At 47.4% G+C, this 19,849-nt stretch overlaps 1 protein-coding gene across 1 annotated transcript in view; it reads left to right on the top strand.

Annotated features, from left to right (window-relative positions):
* Positions 1 to 2,264: 2,264 nt before the first annotated feature.
* Positions 2,265 to 19,849, top strand: part of PPA2 (inorganic pyrophosphatase 2) — an 88,151-nt gene continuing 70,566 nt past the window's right edge. Inside the window, exon 1 of the mRNA XM_030190764.1 lies at positions 2,265 to 2,455. Within this exon, the coding sequence (XP_030046624.1) occupies positions 2,326 to 2,455 (130 nt within the window). The 5' untranslated portion in view covers positions 2,265 to 2,325. The remainder of the gene's footprint in view (positions 2,456 to 19,849) is intronic.

Genomic DNA, 19,849 nt, shown 5'->3' with positions numbered 1-19,849 from the left:
CCTCCCATGACCAAATGGCTCAGATTAGGAAGTTTTTGAGCTTTGCATTTTTCGTTTCCATTATCGCTAAAAAAAAAACAAACGCCCAGCTGAAAAACGTCCATTTTTTCAAAAATACGGTCTGTCCTGCCTCTTCATGTACCAGTTTTCGGACATAGATGCCCATGGAGATAGGTGTTCGCGTTCGATTATGCCCCTCCACGTGTTCCATAATTTTATTCTTTATAGTAGTTTCCACTATTTTGCCTGGAACTGAAGTCAGGCTTACCAGTCTGTAATTTCCCAGTTCACCCCAGAACCCTCTTTAAAAATTGGGCATTACATTGGCCACTCTCCAATCTTCAGGTACTACGGATGGTTTTAATGACAGGATACAGTGCACTAACAGCAGATCCTCAATTTCATGTTTGAGTTCTTTTTGTACCCTGGGGTGTATGCCATCCAGGTGATTTATCACTCTTTAACTTGTCAATTTTGCTCAGTATCATGCTTATTTTCGAAAGAGAAGGGCACCCATCTTTCGAGACACAAATCAGGAGATGGGTGTCCTTCTCCCAGGGTCGTCCAAATCGGCATAATTGAAAGCATAGCAAAGGCAGGACTGGGGCGTGCTTAACACATGGGCGTCCTTGGCCGCTAATGGAAAAAAGGGCGTCCCTGACGAGCACTTGGCCGACTTGGTCCATATTTTCTTGTGACCAAGCCTCAAAAAGGTGCCCAAACTGACCAGATAACCACTGGAGGGAATCAGGGATGACCTCCCCTTACTTCCCCAGTGGTCACCAACCCCCTCCCACCCTAAAAAAAAACTTTAAAAATATTTTGTGCCAGCCTCAAATGTCATACCCAGCTTCCTGACAGCAGTATGCAGGTCCCTGGAGCAGTTTTAGTGGGTGCAGTGCACTTCAGGCAGGTGGACCAAGGCCCATTTCCCCCCCCCCCCCACCTGTTAAACTTGTGGTGGTAAATGTGAGTCCTTCAAAACCCACTGTACCCACTTCTAGGTGCCCCCTTTCACCTGTAAGGGCTATGGTAGTGTTGTACAGTTGTGGGGAGTGGGCTTTGGGGGGCTCAGCACCCCAGGTAAGGGAGCTATGCACCTGGGAGCAATTTCTGAAGTCCACTGCAGTGCCCCTTAGGGTGCCCGATTGGTGTCCTGGCTTGTGAGGGGGGACCAGTGCACTATGAATACTGGCTCCTCCCATGACCAAAGGGCTTGGATTTGGTTGTTTTTGAGATGGACGTCCTCGGTTTCCATTATGGCTTTAAACCGGGGACAACCATCTCTGAGGTCGCCCATCTCAACATTTAGGTCGACCATCTCTAAAGTCGACCTAAATGTGCAGATTTGGGCTTCCCCGACCGTAAACAAAATGCGCCCGCTCCCCTAACAGACTTCGGATGGCAAAGGTACCTATTTTTCAGGCGTTCTGTCGCACCTATGCAGTGTGCGCACAAGCCTCTTCGCTGTCCCTGGCGTCACAATCTGGCAACACTTCTGGATAGAGAAGGCAAACTGCCGTGGATTGAAACATTTGTTTACACTTTCAAACAACAACAAAACCAGGGGACACAAGATGAAGCTAGAATATGGTGGATTTAAAACAAATAGGAGAGAGTTTTTCTTTACTTAGCGTGTAGTTGGACTCTGGAACTTGTTACCGGAGAATGTAGTGACAGCAGTTGGCCTTACGGAGTTTAAGGGGGGTTTGGACAGATTCCTGATGGCAAACTCTGGATTGGCCGCTGTCAGAGACAGGATGCTGGGCTTGATGGACCCTTGGTCTTTTCCCAGTATGGCAGTGTATGTGCTTCAGTATAAAGCGACTCCCACTTGTGTTAACTGTGAAACTTCCTATTATACCTTTAGCCCCTACAGCTTTATCAGTTCCTTTTGTTTGGATGCCTTCCAAAATACGTTTATTTTTTCTCTAAATTTCTTTAATCGGGTATGACGCTGCACAACATGGCTGCGAGCCTCTTTCTGGCCTTTCAAATTTCAGCCTTTTCGCCACGTGTTTGGATACGAGAGAAATACACTTAATAATAATTTTAAAAAAGGACATAAAATTAATCAGCACAAAATTTGTCACAGTCATTCTGCACTCTTCACGTCCAGTATGCATGGCAGGAGCCGAATTCTGTCAGCCATTTCCTTCGGTCAGCTGGCTCCTTCCCAGCGGCCATGTTCTGTGCCAGGAATCGCGCTGTCAACGCCGGCAAGCAGGGGGCGGTGTGATACAGAAGCGGCGCGAGCTAAGCACTCGATTAGAGGCAACAGGGCCTGCCTGAGGGAGGCGGGGAGATGTCAGGGAGGAGGGAGCCATGAACGCGCTGCGCGGTTGCGGCTTGTACAGGGCAGCTGTTTCTCCGCACAGCTGGCTGAGGAGGATGCTGCACTATCGCACCGAGGAGCGGGGCCAGCCCAACACCCCTGAATACCGCCTCTACCTGAGTGAGTAGCACGCGCGGCGCGCTCGTTCCAGTTCTGGTGGGGGTCGGAAATCTCGTGTCGTGTCCTGGGTTTCCTGAATCAGCCACACACCGAAGAGCGTTCCCTCCCCCTCCGTGCTTGAAAGTCGTGACCCTTTCGTTTCCTGCTGAGTGTGACGTCCCAAAGAGAAACCATATGCAGTTGTACGTTTAATACAAGGGGGGTGGGGGTGCTTGTGCAGTAGATTGTTAATAATAGTACTTTTAACTGCGTTTATTGTATTGAGAGGAGCAGGCTCAGCAGACCTTGGCTTTAACGCGTGTTAATATGCCCCACCCCCCAAGCAGCACTACAGGGGGCGAGGCCTAAGTTAATACTCTGGGAACTTAGCAGGACGGGACAATCCAATACTCGAATGAGAAGAACTCGCACTATTAATGAATAAAATTGCACAGGTACATTGAAGTGCTGCTGTCCAGGGGCGCGCTTCAGAAAAGGTAGCATTGCGTTGCAAGTATTACAGACAGTTCTTGGACTACCTATACACCTTTCATTGGGAAACAGAACAAGCCAGACTGCTAGAGATTCATACACACGGAAAGAATGGAATATGGAAAAAACTGGTTCCTCTAGATTCCATGCTTTCCATCTTGAAAAGGCTGGTGGAAAATGATGGAAAATTGAGCTTTAAGAGCTATTTGCATCTATTTGCTGCTCTGGGATGCAACTGACTTGGGGCTGACTGCACTTGGCTTGTAGCAGTACTTGCCCATAAAAAAAGTGGATCTGGATGAGATCACTGGGCCTACCACCTGGCAGTCCTGTACAGGCCACCACCGAATGGACTGTACAGGATTGCCAGCATTTTGAAACAGAAAAACCCAACACTGCTGGCGCCCCTGCCTTCCCCAGAGGAGGGGGGTACAACATCCCATTGAGTCTAGTTCCCTCTGCAGTCCCTCAACATACGTATGCTTCCCCCTTAATGTTTAAAGTCCAAATATATATTATCTATCCACAACCTGCTGTCCCAGCCCTGCCCCCAACAATTGAAAGACATCTCTAAAACTTGCTGAGTCCACATTTGGCAAAAAATGAGAATAGTTTCATATGGACAAAGGATATTGTTGTCTATTAGTGTAATTAATTGTTGAGATCTAAAGTGTGTTTGTCCTTCTCCTGCAGCAAAGTTAAAATAAGGTTTGTTTCCAAAATCAGCTAAGTCCAGGTGGATGTTAATTCCAAAGCCAGTTAAGTCTTCTAGCCAATAGATGAGGCTCTAGCAAGTCACGTGATTGACCCAACATGATGTTTTTGTTTCAAATATGGCAGATGGTGCTGTATTTGATGATTATTCTGAAAGCGTTAAATCGTCAAATAAACGTAAACGCACACGATGTCCAGAAAAGTGGCGGAAGAACATAAAAAAGATGAAACTGCATTGTATTGATGGCAAATCACCAACTATCTCATGTGGTCATCAGCCTAAGACTTGAGTGGGGAAGTCAAGCTTCTGTCGAGTTGTGGACTTGTCCTCCACAGACATTGATGAATTTTTTAAGAAACCATATGAAACGAATGACAAAGAAAAGCAAGATGCATTTCTTCTCAAGTGCATGACTGTGTCGAAACTGAAACGTGAACGCCCAAGGAAGGAGAATTCTAATCAATGCCGTTCTATGGCCATTACATACCAGGTAAGCATGCCAAAAATGTGGTATGCCAAAAAGTCACTTTTTTACAGTTTTGATTTTTATCCTGACCCTGATAGTGTCTACTAGGGCTAATCAAATTACTTGGAAATTTATCTTTAGTGGCATGTTCCGCAGTCATTATAAAGTCCTCTAGCAACTGATTCTAACTTGTCCTGTTTAGGTGCTGAATGTTCTCGTATGTGCAAAGTCATTCCAGAGCATATGTAACGTGACATCAAGTCGGCTGCAGGGCATTGCCAACTACTGGGAAAAGAATCGCCAATTCCGGCCAGAGAGACGTGGAGGACGGTGGCCTAATGCATCTCGTGAGGCTACGAAGGAACTCATTTGCACTCACATAAACAGTTTCAAATGTCTGAACTGTCATTATGGGCGTAGTGACAATGCTTATCGCAAGTATCTTCCTTCCAAATTTTCCATCAGAAAAATGTGGAAGCTCTTTCTGGCCAATAACCACCACTGCAAATTCCCTCTCTACTATTCCGTTTTTACAAAAGAATATAACCTTAGATTTGGAAATCCAAGGTCAGATATGTGTGGCCTTTGTGAAAACTTGAAAGCCAAAATTAAAGCAGCTGATAAAGACAAAGAAAAGAACAGATTCATAACTGAACTTTGCCTGCACAAAGAACACGCAAAATATTTTTATTCTTTGTTAAATATGATGCTGAGGAGCCCTGTTTAACTATTGCATTTGACATGCAGCAAAACCAACCCCTCCCGAAGCTGGCGGTGTCCAAAGCTTTCTAAGCTAAGCAGATTTGGGTTTATAACCTCACATTTGTAATACAGAAAAATCAAACACAAAGTCCAGAGCAGGTGTTTATTTACACTTGGGATGAAACTCAGGGCAACAGAGATTCGTATGCAGTGGCTAGCGCATTATTGCATTTCCTCCAAAGTCTAATTATTGACCCACAAATAAAGAAGATAAGGTTGTTTTCTGATGCCTGTGCATCACAAAATCGTAACAGCACCATTATTGGTGTGTGTAAATACTTCAGCACAATATGTGCACCAGAATTATCGATAGAGCACTATTTTCCTGTTCGTGGCCATTCGTTTCTTCTACCCGACCGAGTCTTTGGTAGGATTGAAAAAGTGCTGCATAGAAATTATCATACTGTTTATGCAGAATTTGGTAATGTCAGGGTTTTAGGTAAACATTGGTATCTGGCAGATTTCAAATCCCAAAGCAAAGCCTTGTTTAAAGCAAACTTAGGCTTTAAGTTGTCCAAGACCAAAGGTTTGAGATACGAAGGTGCAAAAGTGGGCTACAAGTCTCTGTACAATGCAGGCTTTTGCTGGTATGTCATTGGGAAAAAAGGGAAACAAATGAGTGCTTTTAATACTCCCCCTGTTAAGCTTCGGTGTGTCGTTCAAGCTGCAAAAGCGTCAGATGTTCTTAAACTGCTTAACTCTGCTGGTATAGATATACATTCATCTGCAGACTTGTTAAGCTTTTACAATCCTGTGTGTCAGCTTGCATTAACCAAGACTAACCATACTGATGAGGATGATAATGTAAACACTGTAATGTTAGATGAGGAAGAAAATGACAATTTTGTATAATAAATAATGTACTGAATAACATATGCTTGAATGTAAAAATGAAAACTGCCTTTACCAATGCCTCTTATCATTAATGTCATATTTTAAATAGAGAATAAAAGTGCTGTGTTGCGACATGTATCTCTTGTCAGTACCTAAAAGTTTAGTTTATAGGCTCGACCATACTTTCTTTGCTGGTCTAATATGACCAATTTTGTAACACTGACATATTTGGATAAACAAGCAACAGAAGAATGTATCAGTTTTAATATTATTCAATATTTTTTATATGTTGCACCTAACACATTTCCATTACATTTCAAGGTTTATGTCAGAAGACTGGCATAGAATGACAAGCATACATTTCTCTAAAATTCAATATTTTTGTACATTTATAACACACAACTCATGTAAAACACTATTGTTTTAGCTTGTTGAATGTATATTTACTACTCCTTTGTGGGAAGTGAAAAATATTTACATGAGACTCAAGAAAAATGTCAGGAAGTATTTTTTCACAGAGAGAGTGGTGGATGCTTGGAATGCCCTCCCACGGGAGGTGGTGGAGAGGAAAACGGTAACGGAATTCAAACATGCGTGGGATAAACATAAAGGAATCCTGCTCAGAAGGAAGGGATCCCCAGAAGCTTGGCTGGTGGTTGGGAGGTGGGGATAGTGCTGGGCAGACTTATACGGCCTGTGCCAGAGCTGGTGGTGGGAGGCGGGGCTGGTGGTTGGGAGGCAGGGATAGTGCTGGGCAGACTTATACGGTCTGTGCCCTGAAAAAGACAGGTACAAATCAAGGTAAGGTATACACAAAAAATGGCACATGTTGAATTTATCTTGTTGGGAGACTGGGTGGACCATGCAGGTCTTTTTCTGCCGTCATCTGCTATGTTACTATGATTGTTCTTTGATGCAACTAAAATGGACTTAGAAGGTTTTGGAAATAAGCTCTTCAGTTGCTGCAGAGCTAGAACATTTCACCATAGAACTTGCCCTACAAAAAATGTTTGTTTCTAATACAATCTCAAAGCTTAAATGTCCTCATGGCAGTTGATGTGTTATGATCGGCTGGAGTGATGCTTAGGGGGCAACTCTAGTAGCTGTGTCAAACAGACTTCTGTGGAAAGACAGAGCAGGATCAAGGATGCATATTCTATTGCACCATCTTGGTCAGGACCATGCAGACCTTTATCTGATGCTGTTTACTATGGGGGTAATATTCAGGTCTTGGGATGGTTTGGTGCAAACTATCGAGGCAGTGGAGGAGGGAGAGCCTCCTGAGTCTAGAAGTCAGTAGAAAACTGGCACAGTGGCTGGTTTTCTGTTCTGCTGGCTTCTAGCCTATGCTGTGATGCCTGCTCCAGTCTTCCATCCCCCCCCCCCCCCCCCCAACTCAGCTGCATTCCAGAGGACAAAATAGGTAAGAAACGGATCCTTTCTGTTCTAAAAGCCGATTGTTTGGATCCACTGGCATTTTTATAGTAGAAAACATGGGATCTGGAGGATACGGTTTGTACTCAGACCCTAGAAAGTACACGTTTCAAGTTTCATTTTGATATGCCCTTTAGAAAGCTGATGGAAAAGTGCACATGAGTCACACACCAGGTCACAAACAGACCCTCATCAAATACAGATTAAGCTAGCAAAAATTGTAAAAGAAATGTTCAAATAAGAACTGAACAGCGAATTACGAGAAAGCTATGTCTGTATGTATTGCAATCCTATAGAAATAAACAAAAACAAAAAAATCCAGAAATGCATTTATTCCTTGTAGCAGCATGGTTAGTGGACAGTCCTGGGCCCTTAATGCATACAGCTACACAAGGGTAAAAATAAAACAAAATTAGTGTATTGATGTACAGGGAGAAGATAACCTGTTCCTTTCACAGATGATTAGATATAACCATGCAAAAAGTCAAGTCTGTCTCTCAAAAAGGCAGACCCCCCCCCCCCCCCCCCAGCTTGTTTCTGACCTGGAGTCCCAGAGAAAGTTCTGTCCTTCAGTATATAACACATTTAGGCCTAACCTAGCCCTAAAGTCTAAAATTACATTTTCAGTAGGATTCCAAGATAAACTTGGCCTGTCTTAGGCCCAGATGCATCAACAAAACGTAAAAAAATGTAAAACGTAGAAGTCCTTAACTAATTTTAAAAAACGAAGAATGCACCAAAAAAACAAGTCTTTAATGTTTGGTACGGTATTGTAAAGTACAATGCATTGAAGATTTGTAAAATTGGTGTAATCCCCGTCGGTAATCGGCCCCTAAAGCATGCGCAGAGCAGCCAAGCGTTATGCTGGCTGCTCTGCGCATGCCACAAACGTCAAAACAACAACAAAAAAACCCCCAACACAAACACGTGGCTCCCCGCTTTCCTCTGCATAAAATATAAAATCTAAACAAACATCAAAAGAGGATCGGGAGGGGCAAAGGCGCTCATCAGGAGCGTCCTGTATGGACGGCCTTGCCCCCCCCCCCCCCCCCCCGCCCGAGGTTGCCGCTGCTCCCCGCTTCTCCCTGTATTAAATAAAAACTCAAAATAAAAATCAAAACTTTTGCAGTGCCGGGCCCCCCTCCCTTCTTGTCTCTCTCTTTCTCCTCCCACCACTGCTCCGCCTCCCGCCATCCTCCGCCCCTGTGCCCCGCCCCCCTTCCTTACCGGGCCTGTGCAGCGCCTCTCACCTCTGTGTGAAGGCGCTGCACGGGAAAGAAGAACAACAGCTGATCGACGCGAGTCTTCAGTCTCCCCTGACCTTGGCACGCCCCCGTCTGACATAGTAACTGCGTAGGTTGCTTACGTCAGACGGGGGCATGCCCAGGTCACAGACAGTTTTGGTGCCAAATCCAAAACCAAAATTCAGTTGGCGTCTCGTTCTCTGGGCACTGGCTGATGCCTGAGTAACTCAGCAGAAAGAGCCCTATTGGTTGATTAAGGGTTGAGGAGGGTGGTCAGGAAGGACAGATGGCCTGAAGATTGGATCTGATGGCAGAAGATAAGAAACTTATAGGGGATCCTGTAAGAGATGGAGCCAGTGTTCAGCAGTGAGAAGTGGGGTAACATGATTATTGTAGATAAGTTTAACAGCGGTATTTTGAACCAGTTGGATTCTTCGTATTTGGGAGTTAGGAAGGCCAGTGAGTAGCGAGTTACAATAATTTAATTTAGGCAAAGCTACGACATGCAAGAAAATGCATAATGAATCTAGATTGTAAGCTCTTTGAGCAGGGACTGTCTTTTTGTGTATGGTCTACAGCGCTGCGTATGCCTTGTAGCGCTATAGAAATGATAAGTAGTAGTAATGAAGAGGGTTCTATAAGAGAACAGATAGAGCTTACCTGTCTAAGAGTGAAAACACATGAAGAAAACACCTTAGAAATCTGAATATGGAAGTACAACACATTGTCTAGAGTTAAGACCAAGTATTTTGGTGGAGGAACTGTATGAGAGAAGTATACCCCTGATCATGAAAGCTGAAGGAGAAATAGAGGATGTGCGTGTGGTGAATAACATTGCAACAGATTTAGTGGGGTTCAGTTGTAGTTTGTTTAAAAAAGCAAGTCAGCAACCACATCTAATTTATTACAAACAGAGCTAATGCAAGAAGAAAGCGAGTCAAGGGGGAAAAAGAATATCATCTGCTTAAATAAAAAAATGTGAACCCAAGTGACTGAAGGAGTAAGGTCAAAGGAGCAAGGAAGATGTTAAATAATATGGGACCAAGAAGAGAGCCCTGTGGGACACTTGGAGGCCTATATTCACCCAGCAGGAGGTAGCCCACTTAAGTGCTGCGGTTGGTGCTAACCCTGGATACTCAATGCTGGACCATTTATTTATTTAAAAATTTCTAATCTGCTTACAACTAAGCGGAGTACAATGAAATATATACATTATAAAAAGACAGACAGAAAAAGCAGTCTGTTCATCATCACTCCTTCAAACAGTAAGCTCAGCCCCATGCTTTAACAAAGAAATGCATTTTCATGGTTTTTCTAAACTGCACACTCCTACATAATCTCATGTAACAAGGCGGTTCATTCCACAATACAGGACTTATGATAGAGAAAGCTGATGCACACGTCTCTGCTTACTTAATAGACATCATTCTATCAGTAGCAACCGGCACTGATTATTCAGATCGCAAAGCCCTTGTTGGCCAATACACAGAAATCACTTGCCAGTGACCGGCATTGAATATCCAGTTTCATTTTTGGCCACTGGGCTAACAGGTTAAGCCAATGTTCAGTGCTAACTGGTTAAGTTTCTAGCAGTTAAAGATTGGATTGCTATTTGTGTGTTCATATTTAATTGTAAAACCCAGCGCTGAATATCGGCACTAACTGGCTATACTGTGCGATATAGCCTGTTAGCCACTATGTGCTAACCAAAATATTCAGTGGACATAACTGGCTATTTCCCACTGAATATTAGCAGGTTTGTTTTTTTTTTGTTACATTTGTACCCCGTGCTTTCCCACTCATGGCAGGCTCAATGCGGCTTACATGGGGCAATGGAGGGTTAAGTGACTTGCCCAGAGTCACAAGGAGCTGCCTGTGCCGGGAATTGAACTCAGTTCCCCAGGACCAAAGTCCACCACCCTAACCACTAGGCCACTCCTCCGCCCAGTTAGCTGGATAAGCACTAGTTAACTAGCCAGGAATCGTTCTTGGCCAGTTAAATAGTGCTGAATATCGGGGAAGTGAGTGAAAAAGTCGTGAAGAGGAAATTGTGCCTGAGTGATGAACCACAAAGGAAAGACCAGTGAGGTAGGAGTGAAACCAATGTAGAGCAGTGCTTGAGATACAGTACAATAACATTTATATTCTGCTAGTTACCCAAAAAGGCTGAATGCGGATTACAATCTGATAAAACTAAGCCCATAACTACATAAAATTACAATAATTATTAAGCTGTTAAGACCCCTGAGCCTCTGGAGTAAGATGGAGTGATCAACCACATTAAAAGCAGCAGACATGTCGAGGGAAAACAGGATGACGTCACTTCCTCCATCGAGAATTAATTTCAGAAAGGTTACTAACATAGGAAGTGTATGTTCGGTGGAATGGCAAGGGCGAAAACCCGTCTGGCAGGACTATAAGGCATTAGTCTGTTCTAAGAAATCAGACAACTGGACAGTGATGAGCTTTTCCACTATTTTGGATGCAAAGGGTAGAGTAGAAATGGCTCTTTCCATATCATCAAGCTGATCAATCCATAGACTGGTGGGTTGTGTCCATCTACCAGCAGGTGGAGATAGAGAGCAAACTTTTGCCTCCCTATATGTGGTCATGTGCTGCCGGAAACTCCTCAGTATGTTCTCTATCTCAGCAGGTGGTGGTCACACACAGCAGCAGCTCTGGCTAGGCCTCCAAGCCTAATCCTTAGGTTTTGTTGAGGCCTGGGGTTGAGGGCTCTTTTGAGCAAGTGCAAACCTGGTGGTGCCAGGTCCCTCCTTTTCTCCCCCCTCCCGCTGGCTCCGTTTAAAAAAAAAAAAAAAAAAAAAAAAAATTTTAAACGTCTTTAAAGGCGTTTAATTCGACGTTTCTTTAAACGTTCATTGCAGCTACTCACTGGGACACCAGTTCGTTACAGCTCGGAGCGGCAAGCAGGTAATTTTACCTTTTTATAGCGGGCAGGGGGTTCCCCGATTCTTCTCCTCGTGGCAATGGCGTCGGAGGGCGAGGGCGCAAAGGGTCGCTCCCCGGATCGCTGGAGCGCTTCTAGAGGGGATGCGGGGGTTTTACAACCTGATTCGCCCTTGATGGGTGATAGTTTAGTGACCGATGAATGTCCCGGTCGTTCCTCCGGCGTGGCGGTTTTTTCCCGCCATAAACGCCCATCCCCCGCTCCTCGCCTCCGCCATCTTGGCCGGCCACGCGGCTCGGACGGCTTCTTCGGGGCCGCCCTTGAGGTTGGAGACATTAATGCCATGAACGCCCTTAATTTGGGCGACGGCACAAAAGCGGCTAAAGTTAAGCGCCGTTCTTCCCGCGCGGCTCCTTCACGGAGTTTCGCGCCGGGCGCCATTTTGGATGCGCAGCATGTCTCTCCCCCGCTATTGCGAGCGCCGGTTGAGAGTGCGTCTAGGGCTGTTGCCCAGGCTGCGGAAGTGCACAGTCTGGGGGGTTTCTCCCCCGAGTTTGTTTTGCTGCTGCATCAGGCTTTCCTCATGCAAAACGCTGCCCCTGCTCCCTCTTCTGATAAAGAGGTTGAGGTTCCCAGAGGTAAACGCCCTCGGGTTGATTTCCAGGCCTTGGAGGACTTTTGTCTCCTCCGATGTAGATGAGGGCAGCGGGTCTGAGGTCTCCCAACGATCCTTTGCGGATTCCTTGGAGGAGACAGATCCCCGCTCGGATGGAGCGGATGACCCCTCTGCAGCGCGGCTTTTTAGCCCAGAGGATTTGCCCAACCTGTTGTTACAGGCCATGGACACTTTGAAGATTTCCTCTCCGGAGGACGTCTCTCCCTCAGCCCCTGTTGGCTCTGCCATTATGCTGGGGACGAAGCGCCCGCCTAGAACCTTCCACGTGCATGATGCCATGCACACCTTAATTTCGGCTCAATGGGATGTCCCGGAAACGAGCCTTAAAGTGGCTAGGGCTATGTCCCGCCTCTATCCTTTGGCTGTGAGTGAACGTGAGGCCTATCTGTGGCCTACCGTGGATTCTTTAATCACTGCGGTGACTAAGAAAACGGCGTTGCCGGTGGAAGGTGGCACGGCCCTAAAGGACGCCCAAGACAGAAGATTGGAGGCGGCCTTAAGGTCGTCCTTTGAGGCAGCTGCTTTAAGTTTGCAGGCCTCAGTTTGCGGCTCCTATGTGGCCAGGGCGTGCCGGACTATGGTGCAGCGGGCTTCCCCCTCGGATCATTCCTTGAGGGCTGATTGGCCGGCCCTGGAATCGGGCTTAGCCTATTTGGCAGACTTGCTGTATGATGTCTGGAGAGCCTCAGCTAAAGGCATGGCTCAGACAGTCTCTGCGCGGCGGTGGCTTTGGCTGAAACATTGGTCTGCTGACCACGCCTCTAAATCCCGCCTGGCTAGATTGCCTTTTAAAGGCAAGCTGCTCTTTGGGGTCGAGCTGGACAAAATCGTGACCGATCTCGGCACGTCTAAGGGCAAGAAATTACCAGAGGTCAGGGCTCGGGTTAGTACTCGTCCCGATACCTCCAGAGGACGGTTGCAGGAAGCCCCTCGGTACCGCCCGGGCAAGTCGGGTTCCTCTGCCCCCTCTTCCTTCAAGAGGAATTTCTCCCCCAAGCAGCATTCCTTTCGCAGAGACCGCCGTCCCGGAGGTGCTCCCTCCGGTCCTCCCCCAGGGTCTCGTACCCAATGACGGGGCCTTGGTCCACGCCCCAGTGCAGATTGGAGGACGGCTGTCCTCGTTTCTGGGCGAGTGGACCACTATAACTTCAGACGCGTGGGTGCTGGAAGTCATCAGAGACGGCTACAAGCTAGAGTTCTGCCAACCCTTAAGAGACGGGTTTGTACTCTCTCCCTGCAAGTCTCCGGTCAAGCTGTGGTAGTGCAGCAGACCTTGGACAACCTGATCCGCCTGGGTGCGGTCGTTCCGGTGCCAAAAAATCAGATTGGCAAGGGACGTTACTCCATTTACTTTGTGGTTCCAAAGAAAGGAGGTTCTGTCCGGCCTATCCTCGACCTCAAAGGGGTCAATCGGGCCTGGAAAGTGAGGCACTTTCGCATGGAGACTCTCCGCTCTGTTATAGCGGCAGTGAAGGCAGGAGAGTTCTTGGCTTCCTTGGACATCAAGGAAGCGTACCTGCATATTCCCATCTGGCCTCCTCTCCAACGCTTTCTGCGTTTTACAGTCCTGAGACGACACTTCCAGTTCAGAGCCCTCCCTTTCGGGTTGGCTACTGCTCCGCGGACCTTTTCCAAAGTAATGGGGGTCATAGCGGCCTTCCTGCGAAAGGAAGGAGTACAAGTCCATCCTTATCTGGACGACTGGTTGATCCGAGCCCCCTCTTATGCAGAGTGCGGCAAAGCTATGGACCGGGTAGTTGCTCTTTTGAGCTCCCTGGGATGGATCATCAACTGGAAGAAGAGCCAGCTGCGCCCGACTCAGTCCCTGGTGTATCTGGGAGTTCGATTCGACACCCAAGTGGGCAGAGTGTTCCTGCCAGACAATCGGATTGTCAAGCTTCAGGCTCAGGTGGACTAGTTCCTAGTAGCCTCTCCTATTCGGGCTTGGGACTACGTGCAGCTGTTGGGCTCTATGACGGCCACGATGGAAGTAGTGCCCTGGGCCAGGGCTCATTTGAGACCACTACAGCTATCTCTGCTGCTGCGCTGGACTCCGATGTCGGAGGATTATGCTGTGCGCCTTCCCGTGGACCCAGCAGTGCGCAAGGCGCTGAGCTGGTGGACGCAGACAGACAAGTTGTCTGCAGGATTGCCTCTGGTGACCCCGGAGTGGATTGTCGTCACGACAGACGCCTCTTTGATGGGCTGGGGAGCCCACTGCTTGGGAAGGACAGCGCAGGGGCTCTAGTCTCCTGCAGAGGCAAGTGGTCTATCAACCTCCTGGAACTTAGAGCCATTCGGTTGGTGTTATTGGAGTTCATCCCGGTACTGGTGTTGAAGCCTGTACGGGTCCTGTCGGACAATGCCACGACTGTGGCCTATATCAACCGCCAGGGAGGTACCAAGAGCGCCCCTCTAGCCAGGAGGCTATGAGTCTTTGCCAGTGGGCGGAAGCGAACCTGGAGCAGCTTTCAGCGGCCCACATTGCCGGAGTCATGAATGTCAAGGCGGACTTTCTCAGTCGCCATACCTTGGAGCCCGGAGAGTGGCAACTATCTGCTCAGGCGTTCTTGGACATCACGAAGCGCTGGGGCCAGCCGAGCCTAGATTTGATGGCGTCATCGGCCAATGGCCAAGTGCCGCGCTTTTTCAGCAGAGGACGGGACCCTCGATCCCTGGGAGTAGATGCTCTTCTCCGACAGTGGCCGACGCAAGAGCTCCTCTATGTGTTCCCGCCCTGGCCCATGTTAGGCAGGGTGCTAGACCGGGTGGCAAAGCATCCCGGCAGGGTAATCCTGGTGGGTCCGGATTGGCCCAGACGTCCCTGGTATGCGGACTTGTTCAGGCTCTCAGTCGACGATCCTCTGAGGCTGTCAGTGGAGCAGGGCCTGTTACATCAGGGTCCCGTGGTGATGGAGGATCCCTCTCCCTTTGGTCTTACGGCCTGGCTATTGAGCGGCAGCGTCTGAGGAAGAAGGGCTTCTCAGACAAGGTCATCGCCACTATGCTGAGAGCGAGGAAGCGCTCTACTGCTTACGCCAGGGTTTGGCGTATCTTTGCAGCATGGTGTGAAGCAGGCTCACTTTCTCCCTTCACTGCTCCAATTTCTTCAGTGTTGGCGTTCCTGCAAGAAGGTCTGGAGAAAGGCCTGTCGCTCAGTTCCCTTAAAGTCCAGGTAGCGGCTCTGGCTTGCTTCAGGGGCCGCCTGAAGGGTGCTTCCCTGGCTTCGCAGCCAGATGTGGTGCGCTTTCTCAAGGGAGTTAATCACCTGCGCCCTCCTCTGCACTCAGTGGTGCCTGCGTGGAATCTCAACCTGGTGCTAAGAGCATTGCAGAAGCCGCCTTTGGAACCCTTGTCGAGGGCATCTCTGAAAGACCTGACGTTGAAAGCAGTCTTTTTGGTGGCTATCACTTCAGCCAGAAGAGTTTCCGAGCTCCAGGCGCTCTCATGTCGAGAGCCTTTTCTGCAGTTCACTGAGGCAGGAGTGACTATTCGCACAGTGCCTGCCTTCCTGCCCAAGATTGGTTCTCGCTTCTATGTGAATCAGCAGCTCTGTCTCCCTTCCTTTCGTAGGGAGGACTACCCAGAGGAGTACTCCGCTCTTGAATATCTGGATGTGAGACGAGTCATCATCAGATACTTGGAAGTGACCAATGATTTCCGGAAATCGGATCATCTGTTTGTCCTGTTGGCAGGTCCTCGTAAGGGTCTGCAGGCTGCTAAGCCTACAGTGGCAAGATGGGTCAAGGAAGCCATTGCAGCGGCTTATGTGGCCGCGGGGAAGGTGCCGCCTATCCAGCTAAGGCTCACTCCACGAGAGCTCAGGCGGCCTCGATGGCAGAGGCCGGATCCGTCTCCTTGGAAGAGATATGCAAGGCGGCAACGTGGGCTTCGGCTCATACATTCTCCAAGCATTACCGTTTGACTGTGGCTGCACGGGCGGAGGCCCGGTTTGGAGCTTCAGTGTTGAGGTCAGGGATTTCTATGTCCCGCCCTGGGTGAGTACTGCTTCGGTACATCCCACCAGTCTATGGATTGATCAGCTTGATGATATGGAAGGTAAAATTATGTATAATCATACCTGATAATTTTCTTTCCATTAATCATAGCTGATCAATCCATAGCCCCTCCCAGATATCTGTACTGTTTATATTCTGGTTGAATTTTAGGTTCAAGTTTAGCCTTCAGTTACTTCAGGAGGACTTCGTGTTCAAGTTCTTCTTTCACTTGGATTCTTCAAGAGTTGAGACGACTTTGTGTTACAGTGAGCTGCTGCATTCCTCTCCCCTCCGTTTTACGGGGCTGGATTGAGACATAAATTCTGCCGGCACTCCCTCCCGCTTCGTGCGGCTGTAGGGCAGCTTTGTACCCCTCCCGCTTCGGCGGTGTTAGGGTCAGTCAGCTCCTCCCGCGGTTGCGGTTGCAGGATAAGCCAGATCCCCCCGCATCGGCGGGTGTGGTGTCCCTCCCCCGCTCCGCGGGGATGAGCTGGACGGATTCCCCTCCCCCACTTGTGTGGGGATGAGCTGGGTTAATTCCCCTCCCCCGTTTCGGCGGTGGTGAGCTGGGCAGAGTGTCCCTTCGTGGGTGTAATTCTCTAAGTGCTGAGTCCTGCGGATGGAGCTTTGATATCGACATACTGAGGAGTTTCCGGCAGCACATGACCACATATAGGGAGGCAAAAGTTTGCTCTCTATCTCCACCTGCTGGTAGATGGACACAACCCACCAGTCTATGGATTGATCAGCTATGATTAATGGAAAGAAAATTATCAGGTATGATTATACATAATTTTACCATAATTATTGACCAAGGAAGGGTCACCCTTAGGATCCTTAATGAGGGGCTGTACGACAGCCTTTGTCCTGTTTGGGGAGATAAAGGAAGGGATCATTTTGCTGGAATAAAGGTCAGCACAAGAGGTAAGAATTCAGCACAGGAGAGCAAACGTTGCAAACTAATGGGCATAGGTGGAACTGCAGGGGTGGGATATGAAAGGTGCTGACTTTCACTGATGGGAGAAAACCATATTTACACACATAAATAATAATATTCAAAGCTGATGAGTAAAAAAAAATATATATAATGCTATATATTGTAAGGAGGTTTCAGAATGTGTTCCACAGGGAGGCAAACTCATAACTCTAACTAAAAGGGTAGGAGTGCACATGAGATCCTGGATTCAGTCATCATGGGCATAGGAGTAGAAAGAGGAGAATTGAGAGTTTGTCAGTCATGGATCTCCGTTCCCAGTTCTTTTATAAAAGCACCATGAATCAAAATGACTATGATTCATAGATATGCACATTCCCTTTACAAATCTTTTGCTTTTCCTTCACAGGTCAGCCAAAATCTGTCGCCTTTCTCCCTTTAAAATCCCATGTACCCAAAGATCCACTCCTTGATCATCTCTCACTGTCAGTACTGCATCACTCTTTCTGGCTTAGCCCTTCTCTCTTTTTGCCCTTTTGCTGCTGCTGTTTTTTTTTTTTTTTTGTCATGAATTTTTAAAAGTCTCACATTGATATCCCTGCCAGCTTTCTCTTCAAGCTTTTCCTTTAAGACCATGCTCCCATCTGCTTTTCTCTGTATCTCAGCTTTCCTTTCTTGTTGCATCCACTTGACATAGGCCCTCTCTATTTAGCTTCCTCATCTGACTCTCATTTTTTTTTTCTTGCTGGCCCTTAATTCTGGTCTAGAGCAAGAGTACTAGGTGCCTCAGCCTTGTGTATCTGTCATCCCCACGCCCACTTACCTATTGGCAACAGTTCCAGCACAGCACTCTCTTCTGTTGATGGCAGTGGCTCCACTATAGCACTCCCTTCTTGGGCACCAGCGGTTCTCAAAACATCATTTTTTAAAATCTGTTTCTTTACCCCATTCTCTGATTTGCATTCCTCTCCCTTTACTCTCTGCCTCAGTGCCTAGCTTTTCTTCTGTCGTATGAGCAGAGACTTGCTGACCTGAACATGTATACCCTGGAGGAAAGGAGGAACAGGGGTGATATGATACAGATGTTCAAATATTTGAAAGTTATTAATCCGCAAACAAATCTTTTCCGGAGATGGGAAGGCGGAAGAACGAGAGGACATGAAATGAGATTGAAGGGGGGGGCAGACTCAGGAAAGATGTCAGGAAGTATTTTTTCACGGAGAGGGTGGTGGATGCTTGGAATGCCCTCCCGCGGGAGAGGTGGTGGAGATGAAAACGGTAACGGAATTCAAACATGCGTGGGATATGCATAAAGGAATCCTGTGCAGTAGGAATGGATCCTCAGAAGCTTAGCCGAAATTGGGTGGCGGAGCAGGTGGGGGAAGAGGGGTTGGTGGTTAGGAGGCGAGGATAGTGGAGGGCAGACTTATACGGTCTGTGCCAGAGCCGGTGATGGGGGGCGGGACTGGTGGTTGAGAGGCGGGAAATACTGCTGGGCAGACTTGTACGGTCTGTGCCCTGAAAAAGGCAGATACAAATCAAGGTAAGGTATACACATATGAGTATATCTTGTTGGGCAGACTGGATGGACCATGCAGGTCTTTTTCTGCCGTCATCTACTATGTTACTATGTTTTTTTCTCCCTGCAACCACAGCTTCCTTGTCTCTCCCTTCCATTCTACCCACCACTCTAGTATCACCCCAGGCTTTTCCCTATCTCTACAGTGTCCAGTACTACTCTGTCCATCTTGTCACCTGCTCAGCATCATCTCCATCTAACCCTCGCACCCAGCATCTTTTCTTGCTTCTGCAACACCCTCATTGAGTGAGAAAGTGATGAGAGCACTTGCAACACCACTGATTGCTCTTGAAGGACCTTGGAGGCAGCATGGCAGATTTGACTTGGTAGCTGCAGCAGAACAGAACTGATGTTTTCATTATGTAGCTTCCCACTATTCAAGAACCTGTGGATAGTTGTGTCCATTAACCAACAGGTGGAGATAGAAAACTGAGCTGGAAGCACCATGCAAGGTGACAGTCATTATTTGCCCATTACATTGCACCCACAAAACATCTCAGAAACCTTGGGCAGGCATTTGGAACTGTGGACTAATAGAAAATTATCAGGTTAGACCTAATTTCTCCTTCCATTACATAGCTTCCCACTATTCCAGAGCCTGTGGGATGTTTAAAAGCAGTCCCTAGAGTGGGTGGGATCCTGGTGCCGCCACCCTGAGGTTACTACTACTTATCACTTCTATAGCACTACAAGGCATAAGCAGCGCTGTACACCATAGTGAGTTGTTTAAGGTTGTTGTATTTATTCTGAGTTTATCCTTCTTGTCTACATAAATACTGAGGAGCTGGATTGATGCCATGAGAACTATGTCTTAGCTCAGTTTTCAGTTCTGTATCTTCACTTGCTGTTTGGTGGACACAACTATCCACAGGTTCTGGAATAGTAGGAAGGACTAATGGAAAGAAACTTATCAGGTAAAACTTAATTTCTTATTAGCTTAAGGGGCCCAGTGTGAAACAAATGGAAGAGGGAATGGTTTTCATCCAACTCACCAACTCTATTTCTTTTTAAAACTTCAGAGGATTCTGGGATTTTGCCATCCCTCTCTCTCTCTCTCACTCTCCAAATTTTGACACACTGAACAACCACTTCATTCATCTAATAGAAGGATAGACCCTGAGACCACCTCATTTTCTATTTTCAAGTGTGATCTGAAGACCCATTTTTTGGTGTCCATAAAACTCAACTACATCCATTATTATTGACCACCATGCTGTTCCTGCAACTACTTCCATTCTCATATGGATTGTATGTCTCCCTGGAGTGGAGGAGTGGCCTAGTGGTTAGGGTGGTGGACTTTGGTCCTGGGGAACTGAGGAACTCAGTTCGATTCCCACTTCAGGCACAGGCAGCTCCTTGTGACTCTGGGCAAG

The sequence above is a fragment of the Microcaecilia unicolor genome, chromosome 2, assembly GCF_901765095.1.
Source record: "Microcaecilia unicolor chromosome 2, aMicUni1.1, whole genome shotgun sequence".
In the NCBI taxonomy this organism is placed as follows: Eukaryota; Metazoa; Chordata; class Amphibia; order Gymnophiona; family Siphonopidae; genus Microcaecilia; species Microcaecilia unicolor.
Note: the sequence above shows the minus strand (reverse complement) of the source record. Positions and strands in the feature narration are given on the sequence as shown.